This window comes from Trichosurus vulpecula, chromosome 8 (assembly GCF_011100635.1).
Source record: "Trichosurus vulpecula isolate mTriVul1 chromosome 8, mTriVul1.pri, whole genome shotgun sequence".
Lineage (NCBI taxonomy): Eukaryota > Metazoa > Chordata > Mammalia > Diprotodontia > Phalangeridae > Trichosurus > Trichosurus vulpecula.
In genome coordinates, this window is record NC_050580.1 from 214,320,710 (window position 1) to 214,342,279 (window position 21,570).

At 38.3% G+C, this 21,570-nt stretch overlaps 1 protein-coding gene across 3 annotated transcripts in view; it reads left to right on the forward strand.

Moving 5' to 3' along the window:
- DAAM1 (dishevelled associated activator of morphogenesis 1) overlaps nt 1-21,570 on the forward strand; it is a 223,212-nt gene that overhangs the window by 161,272 nt on the left and 40,370 nt on the right. For all 3 annotated transcript variants that reach the window (XM_036734415.1, XM_036734418.1, XM_036734417.1), the window contains exons 13-16: nt 546-733; nt 1,779-2,072; nt 2,385-2,492; nt 13,883-13,989. In XM_036734415.1, coding sequence (XP_036590310.1) covers nt 546-733; nt 1,779-2,072; nt 2,385-2,492; nt 13,883-13,989 — 697 coding nt within the window. The remainder of the gene's footprint in view (nt 1-545; nt 734-1,778; nt 2,073-2,384; nt 2,493-13,882; nt 13,990-21,570) is intronic.

Here is a 21,570-nt window from a genome sequence, read left to right on the forward strand (position 1 = left end):
ACTGAGGCAGATAGAGTTAAATAAATTTGTCCAGAGTTACACAGCTAGTGCTTGAGACTGGATTTGAATTCAGGTCTTCCTTGACTTCAGACCTAGAGCTCTATCCATTGCTTACTTTGCTGCCTTGGTGCTTAGGGGCGTGCAGAAGTTAGGTGACTTGCCCAAGGTCTCACAGCCACTTTGTGTCAGATCCAGGACTGTAAACCCCATATCAACTCTTTAACCAGTACATCATGCTTCCTCTCTTTGATCCTACTAACTGTATTAATGCTTACAGTCAAGGGGAATATTTCCATTAGACTGTGAGCTCCTTAAGAACAGGGACTGTCTTTTACTTTTCACTATATCCCCAGTGCTTACCACAATGCCTAGCATATAGCAGGCACTTAATGTGTTTATTCACTGACTGATTCATGTTAATTGGGGAAGTAAGCCAGTAAACAAAAAATATTTTCTGGTCTTCCCTATGTGACTGTTTTCAGGATAAAGTCCTGTAATTTTGAAGAGTTCCTTTGGCAAAATGATTTCATGCCCTATTTTTGTAGAACACAGTGATCTGCAGCAGAAATTGGAAAAGAAAGAAAGAGAGTGTGATGCCAAAACTCAAGAGAAAGAAGAGATGATGCAGACCTTAAATAAAATGAAAGAAAAGCTTGAAAAAGAGTCCTCTGAACATAAGCAAGTCAAGCAACAGGTGGCCGACCTCACAGAACAGCTCCAAGAGCTCAGCAGGGTGAGGGGACTTTGTAGAGTTTTCCATTTATGGTTAAATGTGGAGGTCTGATTTTGATCCAGTAGGTGTCCAGAGTTCTTCTATACCTAACTAGATTTCTGATTGGTGGAATAAAATAAAAGTCCTGTCATCTTATCTGCTACCGCAATAACTATGAAACTTGAGGCAGACCCTCCATGCCTTTAAGGGAGAGATAGATAATGTGTTAATTTATTTAACAAGTTATATTTAATTGGGGGGAAGAGGGGGTTAAAAGAGGAAGGGCTTTGGTTTTTGCAGTTGAGTTTTTAAAATGATGTTAAATTTAATGCACATTAATGAGATTCAGGCTCCTTTTTCTTAAAAGAAAAGCTAAATTTATGAAGAATGTTATAAAGTACTAGTACTTGGAACCTGGATATTATAACATTAAATATAAGGTGAAACAAAAAAAGGAATAAATGATACAGGAAATGACACAGGAAAATCACAGTGATTACCTTTTTTAAACACCTTGTGTAGAGGTGGTTGGTGTAGTGGATACTCTGTTAGGTTTGGCATCAGGAATACCAGGATTCAAATACTTTCACTTGGGTTTATTAGCTGTGTGACTCTGGAGAATTCCCTTTACAACTATGCTATCCCAGGAGTTCCAAATGCTGAAGAAATCGCAGATCGATCCATCTGTTCACATACTTGGGTTGTTACTAATCTACCCATCTCTGGCAGTATTAAATCTTTGTTAACCAACAGTTTACACACAATGATAGAATCTCCATTTTAGCCCCCAAAGCCAAGGATATAAGGTTTGCAAAATGCTTTATGTAGGTTGCCTCACAGCAGCATTGTGAAGGGCTGTTACCGTGCCCATTTTACAGAGGAGGAAACTTTCTCAGAGAATGGGCATACCCAAGATTACACAGCTAACATTTCTGAGGCCAAATTTGAACTCTGGTGATTCCAAGTTAGATGCTATCCACTCAGCTACCTACAAAAGAGACTTAAAACAAACTTCCTTGAAATACTGTTTATTGATCAGCCTTTCTTTGCTCTTTTCCATTTGCAGAGGGCCGTTTGTGCATCAGTTCCAGGTGGCCCTTCACCTGGAGCACCAGGCAGTCCCTTTCCTCCCCCTACTCCAGGATCTATTCTTCCTCCCCCACCACCACCCCCTCTGCCAGGTGGAGGTCATCTTCTACCACCACCTCCTCCAGGTGGTCCTCCTCCCCCACCAGGACCTCCTCCTTTAGGAGGAATAATGCCACCTCCAGGTGCTCCTCTCGGTCTGGCCCTCAAGAAGAAAAACATTCCTCAGCCCACAAATGCCCTAAAATCCTTCAACTGGTCAAAGCTCCCTGAGGTAAGCTATTTATTTCCTGTCATTTTGTGCCTAATGGACAGCATGATTCTCTCACTATAAAGGAAAATGACCCTGGCTGTTAGATGCTTTGATTTTCTCAGTGTGAACTCAATGGCCTCACTTCCACAGAGATTTAAGAGATAAAAACCTCTAAATGAGTGACACCTGGTTTATCCAGGCCAATAAGTACATTTGCAACATTCAACAGAATGAATAAGTTGATACAGCAGCAATCTTTTTAACATGATAGTCTCTGAATTTTTTTTTGGTGTAGTTAGAAAATGTAGCATTTTAACATCTTGATATTTTCAGAACAAACTGGAAGGAACCATATGGACCGAAATTGATGATTTGAAAGTATTTAAAAATCTCGATCTTGAAGACCTAGAAAGGACTTTCTCAGCTTACCAGAGACAGCAGGTAAGCAGCGACATATGTTCCCTGAGGCCACTGTTAGCTAGAATGCATTTATGCATGGCTACTATGTGCCACGTACCATCACCATGATATGAAATGAAGGGAACATTAGATTGATTCAGACCCAGTCACTATAACCTCATTCCTGGGCATCTTTAGTTCTGCAAAAGATTTACTTGTTGCATGGCTTAGCATACAAGTGCATAGAAGACATCTGTGTGCGTAGGTTAAGCATCTATCTATGCAACATGCGCATTTGTGACTTTTGAAGGTGGAACGCATACTGTATCAATCAATTGACAAGCATTTATTAAGCTCTTGTTACGTGCTAGGCACTGTGCGCTGAAGATATAAAATTAGAAATGAAACGGTCCCTGCCCTCAAGGAGCTTGCAATTGACCATGTGCCACACTTAAAGTATATACAAAAATACAAAATAAGGACAAGGCCATTGGGGTAGGGACTAACACGTTAAGGGTGGGGATCAGGAAATGCCTCATGTAAGAGGTGACATTTCATTTGATGTGAACTTTGAGTGAAATCTAGGATTCTAAGAGGCAGAGCAGAGGGGGAAACTTATCTTAAGCATAGGGGCAAGGGACAGCCTATGCAAAGGTACAGAGATAGAACATCATGTGGGAAAGACATCAAGATGGGTGATTTGGCTAGAACAGGGGTGGGGAACCTGGAGCCTTAAGGCCACATAGGCGCCCTCTAGGTTCTTGGGTGCAACCTTTTGACTGAGTCCAAGTTTTACAGAACAAATCATTTTATTAAGGGGATTTGTTCTGTGAAGTTTGCATTCAGTCAAAGGGTCACACTTAAAGACCTGGAGGGCCACATGTGGCCTCAGGGCCACAGGTTCCCCACCCCTGGCATAGTTTATATTACTCATCTTTATGTACTCTAAGTCTGGGAAAAGTAAGTTGGGACCATGTTATGAAGCACTTGAAATGCTGTGCACAATGAAATGTTTATTTGAACCTAGGAGTAATAGGGGGCCACTGGTGTTGATTTAACAGAGAGGTGATGTGGTCAGACCTATGGTTTAAGTATGTCACTTTTGCCACTGTATAGAGGATGGACTAGAGAGAAGAGAGACTACTTAGGGGGCTACTGCAATAATACAGGTGAGAGCTGATGAGTCAACCAATAAACATTTATTAAGCACCTACTATGTGCCAGTCATTGTGCTAAGCACTGGGGCCAAGAATAAAATAAAGACATTCCCTGCCCGCAAGCAGCTTATAATCTAATGGGTGATGTGGATCTGAACTCAGATGGGGAGGGGTGCCCTTGTGAGTAAAATGAGGAGGATGAATGCCAAAGATGCTTTTACAGTGGAATAAACAAGAAAGACCTGATGGCTGATTGGGCATGTGAGGTGAGTGAACATGAGAAATCGTGGATGATTCTAATTGCGGATGACCCTATGTGCCTGGAAGGAGGGTAGTGTGGGTTAGAGAAAGAAGATAGTTTTGTTTTGGACGTGTCCAGTTTGAGATGTCTGGGGGACGTGCAGTTGGAAATGTCTAATAGACAGTTTGTGATAAGGAACTGAGCTCAGGACTCCAGCTCAGGCTGGAGATCTGTTATCTTCATAGAGATCACTGAATCCATGGGAGCTAATGAGAGCAGGTAGCAAAGAGCCCAAGAAAGATTTGAGGACAGTTAGGAGGGTGGGACATGGATGATCATCTAACAAAACTTATTGGGAAGGAGTAATCCAACAGGTAGGAGAATTAAGAGAACAGTACCATGAAAACCCAGAGGGACATACCCAGGAAGACAAGGATGGTAGGCATTGTTAAGTATCAAAAAGATTAGTTGCACAGGAGAAAAATGCCCTCCAGGAGCTTTTATTCTATAAAGGGAGAGAACATACATATATGAATATATGTAAAATAAATACAAGGCAATTTTTAGGAGGGGATGGACAAATCAGGGAGGATAAGGATTGAGAAGAGACTATTAGATTTTGTAAATCAAGAGATCATTGACAACCTTGGAGACAACAGCTGCAGTTGTATGATGTTCAATATGTCAGTCAACAAGCATTTATTCCTTACTGTGTTTTAGACACTTGGCTAAGTTGTGAGGATAAAGGAAATGGAAAAAAATAAAATAAAAAAAGCCAACCAAATAAACAAACGATAATGAGGCTAGAAACCAAATTGCAAGGGATTGATAGCTGAGTGAGAGGAGAACAAGTGAAGGCAATGACGTTAGAGGATTTTTTCTAGGACTTTATGAAAAAGGAGGAAAGATCTGGCAATAGATTGAGGGGATAGTGAGGAGTGTTTTGGACATAGTTCTTGAAAACTTTGGTCTGCATGGCTCAAAGCCGATTTTTGCGTGTAGCAAATGGCTATCCTAGCTGGGATATTTGGTGGAACAGATGGGGTTTGTTAGAAGTGTGTGGGGGAAAAAAGGAACCAGATTTTGGTGAAGATTTATTGCCAGACAGATGGAAGAGAAAAAATGGAGAAAGGAGTCAAGGCTGACAAATGACAAACAGGGTTGAGAAGAGTCTGGGAAGTAAGAAGACGCTAAATATGCAGAACAAGAGAAGCCAAAGGCAATATTAGAAAAAAAAAAAGAGTAGTATGGTAACAGCAACAGGACAAAAATGATCATCTTGGTAAAAACCTTACATCTGGATTGTGCCAGACGTATATATCCATGGTCACCAAGCACCTCAAACTCAAATTTTGGAATTTCTACTTTTTCCTTAAATATATTTTAACAGAATTTATTTGTTGTAGAAATAAAGTGGTTCCAAGGTAGTTTGGAAGGTAATTTTGAGCAAAATGATGAAAAAAGGTATGGATATTTAGCAATAAATCAGAAAACAGATAAACTAGAATGACAAAATTGCAAAGGAATAGAAAATCAGAGGGTTGGTTGGAAAAGGAAAATCAAACAGTTTGAGAAGAACTAATAAGTGAAATTATCAAAGAATAAAGGACTTGAGAAAGGGAATTGTGGTGCCCTAAAGGGGGAATGAACTTGTGGAATATTTATACAAGGAGGGGTTAAATGTAATTATAGAGGTTACGGGGCCTCTCAATTGAGAGCACATTGCTATCTTGGTGAATTACATGTAGGTCGCTGGCTCCACCATTTAACACAGTGATCAGTTTTCATCAGGAGAGCAGTGGATCCTCCTGTTTTGATTAGGGCTAGTTTAAGTATCCAGTAAGGTCAATAAAGGTATCTGGGAAGCTGAAGGAGGCAAAGCAGGAACCACAAGGCAGAAGATAAGCAAACTAGGATGCTCTCAGACTTACCTTGTTTATCACTTTATTGCTTTCAATTCACCAAAGATCAAATGCCTTGAATTATTCCTTAAAGGAAGAATACCTGTCAGTTTAGAAATAGAAGGCTTCTCTCTGCTGCAAAGTTACACTATTTTATTTTTGTGTAAATGCAAGATGAAACTCTTAAAATTATTAAATAAAATGTGATAAAATGTCACTGCCTTTTTTTTTTTTTTCAAATCATGAAGCCAGAGACTGGAGTGCTTCTATGATAAACAGAGAGGTGACGAGGGAAAAGGAAATGAATTTTCAAAGAGCATTGATTCTAAAAATATTAAATTCTCAGGGCTCAAAATGCTTCATTAGCAATCTCACTGATGTACCATAAAGATATCCTTCTGGCTTTGGCAATCAAGAGAGACATTGAATTTAGATGAAACAGAATTGTGTTTTTAAAAAAATAACATTTATCCAGATGTTATTTATGATTACATGGCAGATGCTGAAGATGCTATATCACTGTGTACTATCTGTCACTATAAAGTCTCAGACCCCATCCAAGTGATTTTGATTACCAAGGTATAGAGACAAGGACCAGATCTGTGATTTCATTGGTACAGGGAACTTCTGGGTGACAAAACTCCTTCTAGCAATGCAAGTGAACTTGTAATCTTAAAAGTGCTGCCTAGAGCCCTGAAATGTAAAATGACTTGCACAGGGTCATATAGTCAATATATGTCAGAGGCTAGGCTTGAATCTAGGCCTTCCTAGCTGAGAGTCTGGTACTCTATCCATTATGACACACTGACCACTCCCCCCCCCTTTTTTTGCTGACCAGACCATCTCATTAAAAGGTGGTTTTATGTAAAAGGCTATTTTACATAAAAGGTAATGTCACAGAATGAAACAAGGCTCAGATGTATTGCTAGGGGACAATTCAGAGGGTCCTAGAACCTATTTAGATATACCAAGTACTATCTTCATTTCTAACCCCTGTAATAACTGGTTGTTTTGATCAAAAAGCATGAACAACTACTTGCAAATTTCAAGAAGATAATTTTTTAAAAAATCAAAAGTACTGGGCACTTATTGTGGTTCTCCTCATGTCTGAGCATGTGGGCTGCATTTATTTTAATAGCAGATGGTTAAAAGGCCCAAGTTTACAAGACTTGTAATTAACTGGCTTTCAGCAAAAGGTGTAGGATGATGTCTCTCTGTGCCAAAAAGCTCTGGGATGGGTACACACAGACAGTATGTGAGATCTGGTAAAAAGAAAGGGTGGAGAAAGTGTTATAATTGGGTAATTGTCATAGCAACTAATTACTGTTTAAGTAATCAGTAGTAGTCACAGACTAGACCAGATAAGAGAACTCAGGATGTGTTTAAACACTAAGGTAGCCTGGAAAGAGGGAGTAAGTCTTGCTGTTTACCAATGCTTTCCAAGTACGAGGCATTGCCACATTTTGATGCAGTACTTCCTGGAGGGAAGTTTCAACACAGCTGCTTAGCTTAAGTAATTAAGTCTGATTTCCCTTTTAAAACTGATGAGCAGTGAAATTGAAACAGTGTTTTTGAGAAGGGATGATTTTTTAAATATAATTTTTAATATCCCAGAAGGGAAAGTTAAACCACTTGAATAAATTTGTTACAGGAAGAACAGAAATAAATGGCCATTTCTGTAACAGAATATTTAAGATATTCTAAAGGATGCCCATTAGCTGAATCATACTCCTCCGGACCTAGTGACATCTTTGTGATTAATAGCAACACCAAAGGCAGAACTCATTTGCCCTTCAGTCTTTGCCAAGTAACACTTAATTGTTATTAACCTTGAAAACTGCTCCCATGTTTAATATATAATTGCTCATTTATTTGGAATGAACAGGTCACTTACCCTCTGGTTTGTGACAAGGGGTTAGTTTCCTCTGTCTCCGAAGACAGAAGAAAAGGAGTGATTTGATATTGTCACCTATGAAAGAGGCGCTATGGTGGAGTCAGGAGCAGGTGGATTCAAATCCCTCTTCTGACATACTATTTGTCTAGGGATGGCATTTAATCTCTCTGAGCCTCGTTTTCTTCTGTAAAATGGGAGGGTTCCACTGGATGAAATGCACTTATTATGTAATGTCATATATTACGATTATCTGTGCCTTATTGCCTTACAATAGGCTATAAACTCCATGAGGATAGGCTCATATTTTATCTCAATGTTGTCTGTCCCCACAGCTGGCACTGGATAAATGTACACCATTGTGTCACTATAAAGTGAATTCATTACAGCTTAATAAGTCTCAGACCCCATCCACGTGATTTTGATTACCAAGGTATAGAGACAAGGACCAGATCTGTGATTTCATTGGTACAGGGAACTTCTGGATGAAATCTTCAGACTTGGAAAAATTTCACGGGATCTCAGAATGATGGAATTGTCAATACTAGGAGGTGGGATTGAGGGAATATATTCTCAGTTGGAGATCTATGGGAAGGACCCAAAGGGGAGTCAGTGACTACATGTGTTACCTCAGCACATATCTTTAAGAAGGGCCTTTAAAGTAGCATTTTGTCCTGTGGCTCCTTCTGTTTTAAGGACTTCAGACAGTCTGAGGGATTAAGGTGTTAAAACAGTATCAAAATTTAAAGTATTTTTTTAAATAAAAATCCTCGCTGTCATTCTATTCAAATCGAGAGAAAAGTGATTTAAATCTACTCTTGAATGATCATTTTGTGCCTCACTTAAGCACTTCACAGTGGTAAATATAGTATGTTCAATATAATTTTGTTCTCTGTTGAGAATTCAGCAGCAACATTTATCCAGTGCCAGCTGTGGGGAGAGACAACATTGAGATAAAATATGAGCCTATCCTCATGGAGTTTATAGCCTCCTGTAAGGCAATAAGACACAGATAATTGTAATATATGACATTACGTAGTAAGTGCATTTAGTCAGTGGAAAGAACATTGGATCTAGGAAACCCAATATGTGGGTTGGAAACTCAGTCTTATTTTCTTTTATGACAAGACAAGTCACTTAACTTCTCCAGGTCTGAGTTTCCTCATCTATTAAGAAATAAAATGAGAAGGGTTGGACTATATCATCTCTAAGGTCCCTTTCAAATATCAGCTAAATACTGCAATGCCTGGAACATAGTAGGAGCTTAATAAAAGTGGATTGATTGATCCTAGAGTTATAAGCAATGCTATGTGAGGTCCAAAGAAATAGGCTGCCCAGGGCAGGACAAAAAAAGCTTCATGGAGTGGGGAGGGGCCTTTGAGTTGGGACACAGGTTATTAGTCTATGTTAGCTGGGACATGGTGTTTTTGGAAGGAGATAATGAGATAAGTTGGAAAGGTGGGGAGTGAGGTAGATTACTAGACTATAGGTGTCCTTGGATGCCAAGCCAAGGTGTTTGAAGGTCATTCATTTGGGAATAGAAAGTTACAAGTGGTTCCTGAGCAGAGCGGTATGATGTGATATTTATGGGAAAGAAAGATTATTCTGGTAGTGGTTTGATAACTGTTTGGAAAAGAGAGACAGTAGAGGCAGGATATCCTGGTATGGGTCATTGCAGTTGTTCACATAAGTGGTAATGAGGAGGCCTGGTGATATCAGTAAAACTAGAGAGGAGGAGTAGGCCACGAGAGATGGTGTGAAGCAGAACTGACAAGATAGCTCATTGGAGATATGAGTTAAAGGAGGAGGAGAAAATGAAAGATTAAAAAAAAAGTTAAAACGGTGTGAATGGTGATGCTGTAGACAAATGAGGGGGAAGTCAAAAGAAGTAGCAAGTATGGCTGAAAGTTAATCAGGTCATTTCGAATGTGATGAGTTTGAGGTACTAGGCAGTTAGATGTAGGAGCTCAGAGAGATTAGGTAGGGATGAAGCTACAGGTTTAGAGGAGAGGACGTAGAAAGAGAAGAGATGTAGAAACAACTTTGTTGTTTTGTAAATATCTTATTTTGCAGAGAAAAGCTTGAGTAACTTTTCCTTGGAATGCAAAGCAAAAGGCTCAGTCAAAGACCTGTGTTCAATGTAGACATTTTTGGTCTTTTGAAGTTTTGTGGAACAAATGCATCTTCCTAAGTATCACAAGAGATACAATTCATTGCTTTAGTTGTGCTTTTTACATAGTGATCGAAACTCATTTGGTGAACTCAGTGTTAATTTCTGATTATTTATGATTGATTAAAATACTGCTAATTTTTATATTTCAAGAAGTTCATCATATAACTTTCATCGAGTGTGAACTTTAGCTCATTTTTACTGTGATTCATTGCTGTCGAACTGAGGATTACAAATAATTACAAATCTGAAGCACCTCATCTATGGGGATGTCAATATCTATGAAATGGTACATAGATTATTACAATAGAAGCTTGTATGAACAGCTCCCCCAGGACAAGGTGCAAATAGAGATGTTCTCTTCTTGCCTATGCTCCCACTGAGTAGCCAAACAAAAAAAAAGTCTAGTTTTCTAACTAGATTCAGATGGGTGGGAACCTGGTATAGAACATATCATTTGCCGTAAGAATCAGCTCTTTGACTATTGAAGCTAACTTCTGATTTTAGAGTGAATAATTGAAGAGTTTAAAAAAAAAGTTAGATCTTTAACATCTGTATGAAGACATCCTTTGTAATCTTAGCAATCAGATGGAAACGTTTGATTTAGGTTTGAAAGGTTATATTATGTGATGTCACAATCTTCAAAGGCAAAGAATACTTAAAGAATTAACCATACTTTCTCATAAAGCTGTGCACTCCTAGTATATCATGCTATCTTCTGAGAAAATAAGAGGGTAGCATTTTTGGCTTATAGACACCGCATATTTTTCATCCTCATAAGAATTGACCATGGTGACTTGCTAGTTTATAATTTCATTGAAAGCTGAACAAACTCAATAAATATTTATTAAGCACCTACTATGTGCCAGACATGGTGCTAAATACAGAAAAGGTGGGCTTAAATTTTCACATAAAGCACATAGTGTGAAGAGCACAGGCTAGAATTCTAATTTCTTTTCTTGCTGTGAGAATTTTTACATCGCAGAATGAATTATCAGAAATTTTTAGAAGCTTCTCCTTTGGAGGCCTATAAAAAACAAAAGATCTATTTACATCTGGCTCCAGTGCTGTAGGTGTGGTCCTCCCTGAAGGTGAGGGAGTAGTTTAAGAGGAACTATTGGGGCCCATTCCAATTTGGAGCTTTCTCTGCCTTCAAAAAGAATGTACTCTTCTAAGGAAGGGAAGAGGAGTCTTGGGGGTGTGGAGGAAAACTGCTATTCCTTCAGAGACAGAGGAAAACTGACATCATTGAGGGGGAAAGTTGTTTGTTGGTTACTGATTTATTTAAAAATGCTATTCTAGGAAAGCAATCACAGCTTGGATGCGTGGGATAGGAGGAGGATAAACTTCTTGCTTCCCACTAGAGGAATTTTATGAAACAGCTCATTGACCCTGGCAGTATTGCCAGGACCAATGAGACCTTAAGGAATACATTGAGCAAATATTCCTTATGCAAGTTTTTGGCCTAAAAACTGCAACAGACTTTTTACAACCAAGTTTTAGTCTTTCCAACTTTGAAAAATTATGTAACAAAAGCTGTAACTTCCCTATTTGAGATACTTCTATTTTCCTTTTTCCCTTGCTCCAAATACTTTCTGTATGTTTAATTAGAAATTAGTCTTTTGTGCTGGCCTCCTTGAATAACGTTTGAGGCAAATGGCCTCTAACAACACCACCAATACTTCTTTCTATTGGAAACTTTCTTCCCTTCATTTTAAGTGTTCTTTGTTTTCATTTCTCTTAGTGGCAATCACAGGTCTTGTTTATCCTCCTCATTGTTGTGATTATGTAGTCATAATCACGTTTTTATGTGATTATGACTTTTTGATCTAAGTTAAGAACTTCGAATCTATTTCTATTCAGTTTCCTCTATTAATAAATCTTTGTTGAATGTAATTAAATAATGTGTGGAAAACTTAGGGGTCTAGTCTTATTGAGAACCTTTAAAGTCTTAATATTGTTCATTATACAGCTTCATGCTCTCTGCTAATTTGTTAAATATTCCCTTGACAAAAATGTGGAACAGGATAATAAAAAGGACTGATCCCTAGAGAACTGTCTCCATGTTGACATCAACTATTAATTCACCCTTTTTTGGATCTAGTTCAACTAGATCCACCTAATTGCCATCGCATTCCCATTTCTCTTGGTTCACTGAGTCATAGGTCATAAGGCAGAGGAATGTCAAAGCTCAGTGAAATGAAGGTACTTCAGCGATGTTGTTATAGTATGGCCATTGTTGAGGATGCTGAAGTAGAATGAAGGTATAAGCCATGCAATTTGTAGAGGTGACTGAACCTAGAGGATGGGGCATTGAAAGAGAAATCAATTCATAGTGTAGCTATCAAAAACAAAATATAGATAGAAAGGAAGACTATGAGCTCCTTGATCTTGAAAATGGAGGAAGAGTGACCTCCTTTTCCATGAGTGAAAGCTAGCTGATGACTGTAACATGGATCTGGACAGGGTGATATCAACAAATATAGGAAATCCCAAAGTGGAGGGGTTGAATGATGGCATTATAGGGAGTATCTGGTAATGACAATGAAGAGGAGCAAAGAGTATTTATACCTGTTCCTTCTCCTGGACCAGTGTGTCATGGAGCATGAGAATAGGCACAGCCACTAGAAAGGGTGGCCTGTGTGTGATGCAAAGTCTGTCAGAGGGGGACCTAGGTTTTCAGAAGAGCAAAAAAGATGAAAGAGAAAGAAGTCCAGGATGAAAGAGACTTTGTTAATGAAGGAACAGGGTTTCCAAATGACTGATAAAAGGTAGTGATGGAAAAGCTAGATGGATGGTGAAAGAGCAAGGAGTGGTAGCTATGGAAGAAGGTCGGTCTGTGTTTCAACAGAGTGCAACTGTGAATCACAGGTATAAAGGGAGGAGGAGATGGTAGATGCCTTTGTATCATGTAACTCTGTTACCAGTTTTCCTGAATACTTGATGACCTGCAGGGATTTTTGCTGTGACTACTAAATTGCATGTTTTTGATTGCCTTTTCCATGCTTCTGCTATGGCTGTAGGATTTCTTTATCAACAGTAACTCCAAACAGGTAAGGGAACGATTGCCAAAAGTCTTGTTTTATGTAACTGGCGCATTGCCAACTTGGAAATTCTTAGTCACTTTTGTCTGTAGACAATACAAAATGCAGTGCCTGGTGAAAAATCACATTGTATGCTTAACTATAGTAGGGTTCATTCAGACTTTGTATGTGTGCTCTGAATCTCCGGATGCCAGGAAGACAAGTGAAGCACAATTTCAACTTTTTTTCTGCTTAAACTAAGCTGATATTTAGTAATAAAACTATCTCGTCTTCCTGCATTCCATTGAAACGTCCTAGAAAGCCTTTATGGATCCTGAAATTTAATGATATAAAAATTGTGTATCTTCATTCTTCACAACAAGCTTTTTCTGCCAATTCTTCTAACACCTCTTTATTTAACTGTGGCAAAATAAATAAAAAGCTGTGTTTCTTGTGTCTGTCCTCTTATTTGATCCCTGATATCTTTGGCTACATGTGCAGGCAGAGTAGGCCACAAATGTGTGTTATGGAAATCAAAAGTTTGAACTGATCCCTTGAACAGTCTGTCCTGCTCCAGGATGATAAGGTGCCAAGCTATACTTGGTAACCTCCTGGTGCATGTAAAATAGTCTGCAAGGGTTTATTGTTCAACCTTTTGGGTGTTTGTGATGCAAATAATTCTAGCATGAATGAATACTGACTGCACATGTCTCAAGTGGCCAATGGAAGACCCAAAGTGAGCTTGATTCATTGTGGCAGTTCTCTCAGGGAGGGAGCTTGGGGAGACAGCACACATATACAGAGGGGGAAATGCTCATTAATAATTTATGCTTGATCATATTGTCATCACAAACTATCTGTATTTCTAAATAATAGTCTTTAAAATGTGTCATTCTTCATTGTTTTTTCATTTGAAGGCTAGATTATAGTCTTTGTTTCTGATTTGATTTTTTGACATGAGGAAACCTAATTTTTATGAGTGAGTGTGTGTGTGTGTGGTCAGAATGTCATTGTTTGACTTTCATGGATTCCTATCATGCCCTTTATAGAAAGAAACAGATGCCATGGATGACACGTTGAGTTCCAGACACAAAGTGAAAGAACTTTCAGTGATTGATGGCCGGAGGGCCCAGAACTGCAACATTCTGCTCTCAAGGTATTGTTAATGTTGAGAAAAATAAGCATTTGGAATATATCCATTCAATGCCATGAATGATTTTGGTGTGTGACTCACAACTGTTTATATTTGTAAATATATATTGTAAACTTTAAAAATTGTAAGCCTGTTGGGAAATCTGTTTCTATGTTGTATTACTAATTAGGGTAAGTGATACTTATGCCTCCCTCTGTGAAACAACTAGGGAAGAATTTGAAACTTCTTTACAATCTCTCTCTACATAGAAATACAAAATTACTTAAAACCTGAAGTAGAAATTTGTTTTTATCTTGCACTCAAAAAGTAATTTTTATATAGGTTATATGCATAACAGAACTAAGTTTTTGTTTATTTTCATTGACCTTTTTATCTTCCTGGTGTACAGATGTGTGTCAATGAGGTAGCTCACTGTATCGCCACACTATAACAAATATTAGAATGTTAGCTTTTTAAATGTCATCGCTCCATTCCTTCAAGCTTTAGTTCCCTCTTGGCCTTTTGTTTTAACATTTTCTTCTGATGCTATGTTTTACTAATTAGAAAGATCAAACCAAAATAAAATGTTAATTTTCAAAATTCAGTCTTCAAGGACACATTCACATAGCATCCAGACTTGAACAAAGGAAAGGGAAATGGAAAATTCTGACTGCAAATTCTCCTTCAGTCACAGTCTGTACCATCACATTTAGCTCCTTGGTTTCCTATTTCTTTCCTCATGTTAGTTCAAGTTAAAGATGGTTGCAGTGCTTCTGAGGAGTAATGGAAATGTTTTTTAAAATCTACAAAATGTTTTTCATGTCTTAGAGTAGTCATGTTGGGTAAGTTTTGCTGTGAAAACTTCATATGGGTTAACGTTGTCGTAAGGAGAATTTTTTCAGGAATACAAATAATGAAACACATTTATTTTTTATCTTGTCTTAAAAACTACTTTAGAGAGAGCTAATTTTATGCTCTACTGTGGTAGCCTGGTAGCCTGATTATTGTTACGTGTTACTGTGGAGATGAAATATCTCATGGTGCAGGAGAAATTAGTTTAGATCACTAAATTTTAATTTGGTAACACATGAAAAATTGATGTGAACATTTCAGTTCAATGTCTAATTGAAAAACATGTTTCTGTGCTTGCCTGGGATTCATTCAACTCACATATTCCCACTTTTACCCCCTCAATGCCCCTTTGAGGTTATTTCACAGTCCCTATTGTGCTAAAGAAGAATGTAAATTTTCCTCAGGAAGTTGCCATTGAAAAGAATTTTAAGACAATTTATATACATGATGGAGTTCCCCTCCTCCCTTTGAAAAATAATGTTGTTCAGTAGTTTCTGATGGTATGTGACCCCATATATGGGATTTTCTTGACAAAGATACTAGAGAGTTTTGCCGTTTCCTTTTCCAATGTGTCCCCATTTTACAGGTGATAAACTGAGGCAAATAGGAGTTAAGTGACTTGCCCAGGGTCACACAGCTAGTAACTGTCTGAGACTGGATTTAAACTCACTTCTTTATTACTCCAAGCCTGGCGCTCTATCCATTGTACCACCTACCTGCCCCCTGACAGATAATGTATTCTTATGTAAATAATGAGTTAAATGAAGATTTTTGAAAATAATATTTTAATCTTTTAATTCTTTTTTCCTCCCCATTATATCCACTGTGGATTTTTTTTAAATGCCATTGAAATGCCATATAATTTGTTCTCTCCAAATGTATCGAGATTAGAGTGATTTTTAGAATTGGAGCTCTCTGCAAATACTCCCTTGAAGTGATCAAACTTAATTTAGTCAGTTTTAAAGGGGATGAATTAAGATCTGGCACATACTATTTGTGACATAAATTAGCAACTGACAGAGGCAAAGTTCCATTTCAGTGAACATCAGGTTACACAGAAGGGGAAACTTTTTGTGACATTATTAGAGCTACCCTGAAGTGTAATGGGCTGCTTTGGGGGAGGTTGCAAAGTCTCTTTCACTAGTGGTCTTTAAGCAAAGGGTCTATAATTGCTAACTGGAGATGTTGCAGGTGAGATTCTTGTTTCAAGTACAGGTTGGGTTAATCAGTCATCTCTCTGAAGCCTCTTCCAGTTCTAAGGTTCTAGGATTATAGGGACTCTGTTCTGCATAGCAAAACTATGGCCATATTCTAGATGGCCCAATAGCAGTCATTCTTTATTGACCAGGTTTTCTTTTGTGTGTCGCTAATATTTAGCACAGTGCCCAGCATATAGTAATAGGTGCCTTGTAAATGCTTGATTAATTGTGTTCAGTTAGGGTCCCTACATTTTAGGGAGAACATTGATAAAATGGCATGAATCCAGAGAAGATTGACTAAGATGACGGAGAGCCTTTGATGTTTAGCCTGGAGAAAAAAGGCTTGGTTGGGATATAGTAGCTGTTTTTATACATTTTGGAAGTCTGTCAGTAGAAGGCAGGTCAGACTTTAGTGTCTGGATGGAGCAAAGAGCAATAGGTGGAAGTTTTGTGGAGGCAGGTTTGGGCTTTGTGTTAGGGAAGAAATTGTGAACATTTAGAAATTCCCTCCCAAGTGCAAAGGGCTACTTTGGGGGAGTGACTGGGTTCCCCATCATTGGAAGTTTTCAGGCTGAGGTTGGAGGCTTCCTTTTGGTAGGGATTATAAATGAGATTCCTCTTCAGGTTCTAGTTGAACTGGATGGCTTTTAAAGTCTCTTCCGACTCTGACTCTCTGTGATTCTGTGTAATCTAAAAGCTTACTTACCAGAGGAAAAAGATCAGGTTAAAGGTGTGTGCTCCTTTATCCTAGTCTGTAAACAAAACATTTATTGAGGGCCTATTATGTGCTTAGTTCTATATACGGTGTGAAGCCGGGGAGAAAGAGCTTATCTTATTGGGGAGACAAATAGAAACTTGAAAGTTATTTTTTAACAAGTTAGTCCCTGATTAAGTATCAACTGAGTGATATTGCTCTTAAGTGCTATAGGGTTTCTGGGAAGGGAAAGGCCCCCTCATAGAAGAGGAATGACTTGAGTGGAATCTCAAAGGATATCCAAGATTTCTATTCCACTCCTTCATAGCTGTTTTAGAGGATGCCGCAGAAGAATTAGATCAGCCACTAAAGCTAAAAGCATAGGGTTTTTATTTTTATTTTTAACAGGCACGCGTCGGCTTATGCATGGGAAAACTTGTTTCTTTGAGACATTGAGGAGCATAGCGGGGTGGGCATGAGAAGTTGAGGGCAGAGGATATAGCCCTGTAGTCACCAAAAAGGTAAGAATACAATTCGGTCTTTCATGAGGACAGATACTTACATATGCGACTCAGCCAAGGGAGTGGTGGGGACATTAGAACCTGAAAAGAGGTGATCTCTGGGCTATAGTAGTAGTAAGAGAAAGGAAACAGATAACTGTACAAAATGCTCACTTTCAGCCAAATACTCAGATTACCACAAACTCTCCTCATTCATCCTAGTTGGATTCAGGAACATCTAGGTTGGATCCTTTATAGAAAGGCATCTCAGTGACGTAAAAAAGAGCTAAGGGTTTTATAGGGAGAAGTGGGGGGTGGGTGGCAGGGTTGTTAGGGGAAAGGTTCATCTGGTAGGTGTCATGCTCCTGCAGCCACACATAGGCAGGAAGGTACAAATGATCAAAAATGGATGGGGCGTGTAAATTTCTAGAATGAAAGATTCTAGGCATAGGTGATTCCCCTGTGTGGGGAAGGGGCATATCTGGATCAGAATCAATTTATAGTATACAACCTTATGAATCTTAGAAGCCTTCAGAGGCAGAGGAAATTTGGGATGGGGCAAGAAAAGTATGAGCAAAGGTGCAGAGGTGGATTAGCACCAACTTATTTAAGCAGTGTTTGTAGGTAGTGAGAAATAAGATTGGACAGGTAGAATGGCACAAATTATGGAGGCTGGACTGAGAGTTTGGAGTTTCTAGAGAACTGGGATTGCTTCTTTCATTGTATTTGTAGGCCCTGTTGCCTGGCACATAATAGATGCTTAATAAGTATTTGTTGGTTGAAAAGTCTTTTCTAGCTCTTCCTGCCAATTTCCTTTAAGCAAATACATGAGTCTGAGAATCATTCCCCAGTGAATATGAAAAAACAATTCTAAAAAGAATTGCAAATGATTAACCATCCTTTCTGTGAAAGATTATTCCAAATTACCAGTAATCAGAAAAATGCAAAGCAAATTGGCATAGATAACAGTTTCCCCTCTTGGTCTAAATGAATTGATTTTGTTTATGCAAAAGCTTTTCAATGTAATATAATCAAACTTATCTGCCTTATCTTTTGTGATTGCCTATATTCCTTGTTAGGAGAGACTCTTTATCATAATGATGATGAATTCTCTCCTCTCCTCTGCTCTCTTCTCCCTCCCCAATTGACCATTAATATTCTGTTAAATTGTTTCTTATTCTTCCTTACCTAATCCTTTCCACTAATCTGTTTTTTTTTAAAAGAAATTACCAAATAGATTTATTATTTTCTATAGAATAATTTGAAGTCTAGAAATGCTTGTCCTCCTTCATTCCTTCCCCTCCGCTCCCCCATTTCCCTTAAGCATCTAAATCTTTTGTTTCTCTTCGTAAATTTTGTTATTAATTTGTTCAGCTCTAGAGAGTACACTTTGGTAGTTTGGCATAGCACTAAATCTGTATATTAATTTAGGTAGCATTGTCAGTTTTACTGTATTCACAAGACTCAAGAGAGCAATGTCTTAAGGAGAATTACTTTGGTATACTTTGACCAGGGTGAGTTGAAGAAAGGAGAGGTAAAGTCAAGGATGTCAGGTAAGAGACTATTGCTGTAACCTAGGTAAGAGGTGATAAAGACCTAGTCTGAGCTGGCATTAATGGAGATTAAAAGAAAAAGTACAGAGAAGAGGAATTACTATTTTTTTAATCAGTAGAAATTGGTGATTCTGGAGACAAAAACCTATGGGATTGATATATCTCATGTCTTTTCACTTAGTTTGATACCCTGAGGCTTAACATTAGCTCCCTTGTCTAGTGGCCTAGGAATTTTATTTTCTGTAGTGTATTTTTCTAACAAGTTCTACTAGAAGAATATAATGAGCGTGTTTCACATAGCACATGATGGGGCCAATTCTAGAAATATTATGGTTTACCTACTACTATACATAGCACTGTGCTAGGTATGATTTTCAAACATGTATAATATTTGGTGACCACTTGAAGGTCATTGCCCAGAGATAGAGAACAATTAGTCAAATCTGTATCCATAAGTAACTTCATCTCCCTAACTTAAAAGATTATCTTCAGCTAGGGAATAACATTATACAAGCAACAAAGGTGAGGTCATGTTTGTGCTGGTGGTTCATCTAATGTTTGAGCTGGGAGGAGACTTAGAGATCATCCGTTTCAACCCACCATTTTATAGATGAGAAAACTAACGCCCATAGCATCATGGTGGAAAGAACACTGCGTTTGGTGTTGGAGGACTTGGGTTCAAATCCAGATTCTGCCACTTGTCTCTCTTGAGTAACTTTGGGCAAGTCACTTCTTTCTAGGACTGATGTTCTTCATCTGTCAAGTGAGGGGCCAGAATAAGTCATTTCTCTTTGGGTCCTTTCAAACTATAAACACTGTGACTTTACCTAAGGTCCTAACAAGGAATAAGTGACAGGAGGGAATTTGAATCGAGGTCTTTGTATTCCTTTCCTTTCTAGCAAGTTGCCTCTCTAAGGGGATCACTCACAGGTACCGAAAGAGATTGGCATAGATTTGAAATGCCAACTCTATAGTGTTAGCGACCAGAAAAGAGCTGGACATGGATTGGAAAAAGGATATAACTAACAACTGTTGGTAAACTGCAAGTACTTATTTGTCTGGCCTTTGCTAAAGTGACCAAGAATTTTTTCTTGCTTGTATGTAAGAGACCTAATCTGCTTTATTCCCAAAAACAGCTTTCAAAAAAAATTTTAGAAACAAGGTTTATATTGCAAAATGAAAGCACATAAAATACATTTTTATGAAGTGTCCTGCTGTATTTTTTTTTCCAGATGCTCAACTTAACATCTGCAACTTGAGTACAGCAAACCATAAAAGTGCCCCATTGTTCCCTTTCCCTTCACTTTTTTATAGGGGTGGGGAGCAGGTCTTTGCCTTACCTGCAGAGGTTTTTTACAGATCTCATGCAGTGAATAAAGAAAGAGATTAGATGATCTCTGAGGTCCCTTCCAATTCTGAGGCTAGGAAGAAAACTTTCACAACAGAATAGGAGAACCTGAGTCAAGCTCCTTTAAATTAGGCCTCTGATGCAAACCTAAGACCAAAACACTGAGGTGACTCTGTATTTTTCATTTACTTAATTAGGCCTTTATATTTCGGCTCTCATGGTAAGTTACTAAAACATTTGGCACTGTTAGGTATGGGCAGCTGAGTGGCACAGTGGATAGAGTGGGGTCAGGAAGACCTACGTTCAAATCCAGCCTCAGACACTTAGCTGTGTGACCCTGGGCAAGTCACTTAATCCTATTTGCCTCAGTTTCCTCATCAGTAAAATGAGCTGGAGAAGGAAATGGCAAACCACTCCAGTATCTTTGCCAAGATAACTCCAAATGGGGTCACAAAGTTGGACGTGACTGAAATGACTGAAAAACAACTATTAAGTATATGAAATACTATTGCAAGCTGTTTCTTTTATCTTTCTGCTTTTTAAATAAAGCTGAACTGCAAGCCATCAAGTCAACAAAAATTTATTCACTATGTGCTAGGCACTGAGACTACAAAGAAATACAAAAACAATCTCTACTCTTGAGGAGCCCACAGTCTAATAGGAAATATAACTGCAAACAACTATGAATAGGCAAGATATATATAGATGGAGATGCATCTATAACTATATCTTAGGTGTAGCCATATCTACATAAATTGTGTTTTTGCATAGTTATTTGCAGTTGTAACATAATAATTTGGATAAAATCAAAAGAAGGAAGACACTAGCATTAAGGGGAATCGGAAAAGACTCTTTCAAAAGTTGTAATCTTCCACTTTCTTAAAATTCTGCTGTGTATTAAGAAGTTAGAAGAATGAAGCTTGGAAATTTTAAGTTGTCCCTCACACAGTCATTCTTTGCTATTTAGAACTGACTACCTGCTCCCCACCCCTATAAAAAAGTGAAGGGAAAGGGAACAATGTACCTTTCTGTGCCTGAGTAATATAGACTTGGCATTCTCTGTGCAATTTTCTTCTTTACCTTCATTTAGCAGGCCACGGGGGTGCTTATAAGTCTACCCAGATAGGGCCCTTTTCTGGAGATCTCACGGTTCTGTATTCCTCATTTTTAGAGAAGCCCAAATTGTTTTCTGTTCCTCAGGTTGAGTTCAGTCCAGACACAGTCTCTGGAGGTCAGATATATACAATTTCAAAAGCAAGAAATTCTGTGGTCCATATGGGGAACTAGTGAAATGCAAATTTGGTGCTTATTGTTCTCACTCTCTGATTTTTTTGACTCCATTTCTTTTAAATGCAAAACAGAAGGCCTTTTCAGAGCTAACCCATAAAAGGGTTTCTCCAGTTCTGTGTGAAAAGTACACAGAACTATCTTTTTTTTTTTCTCATAAGCAAAACCCTCC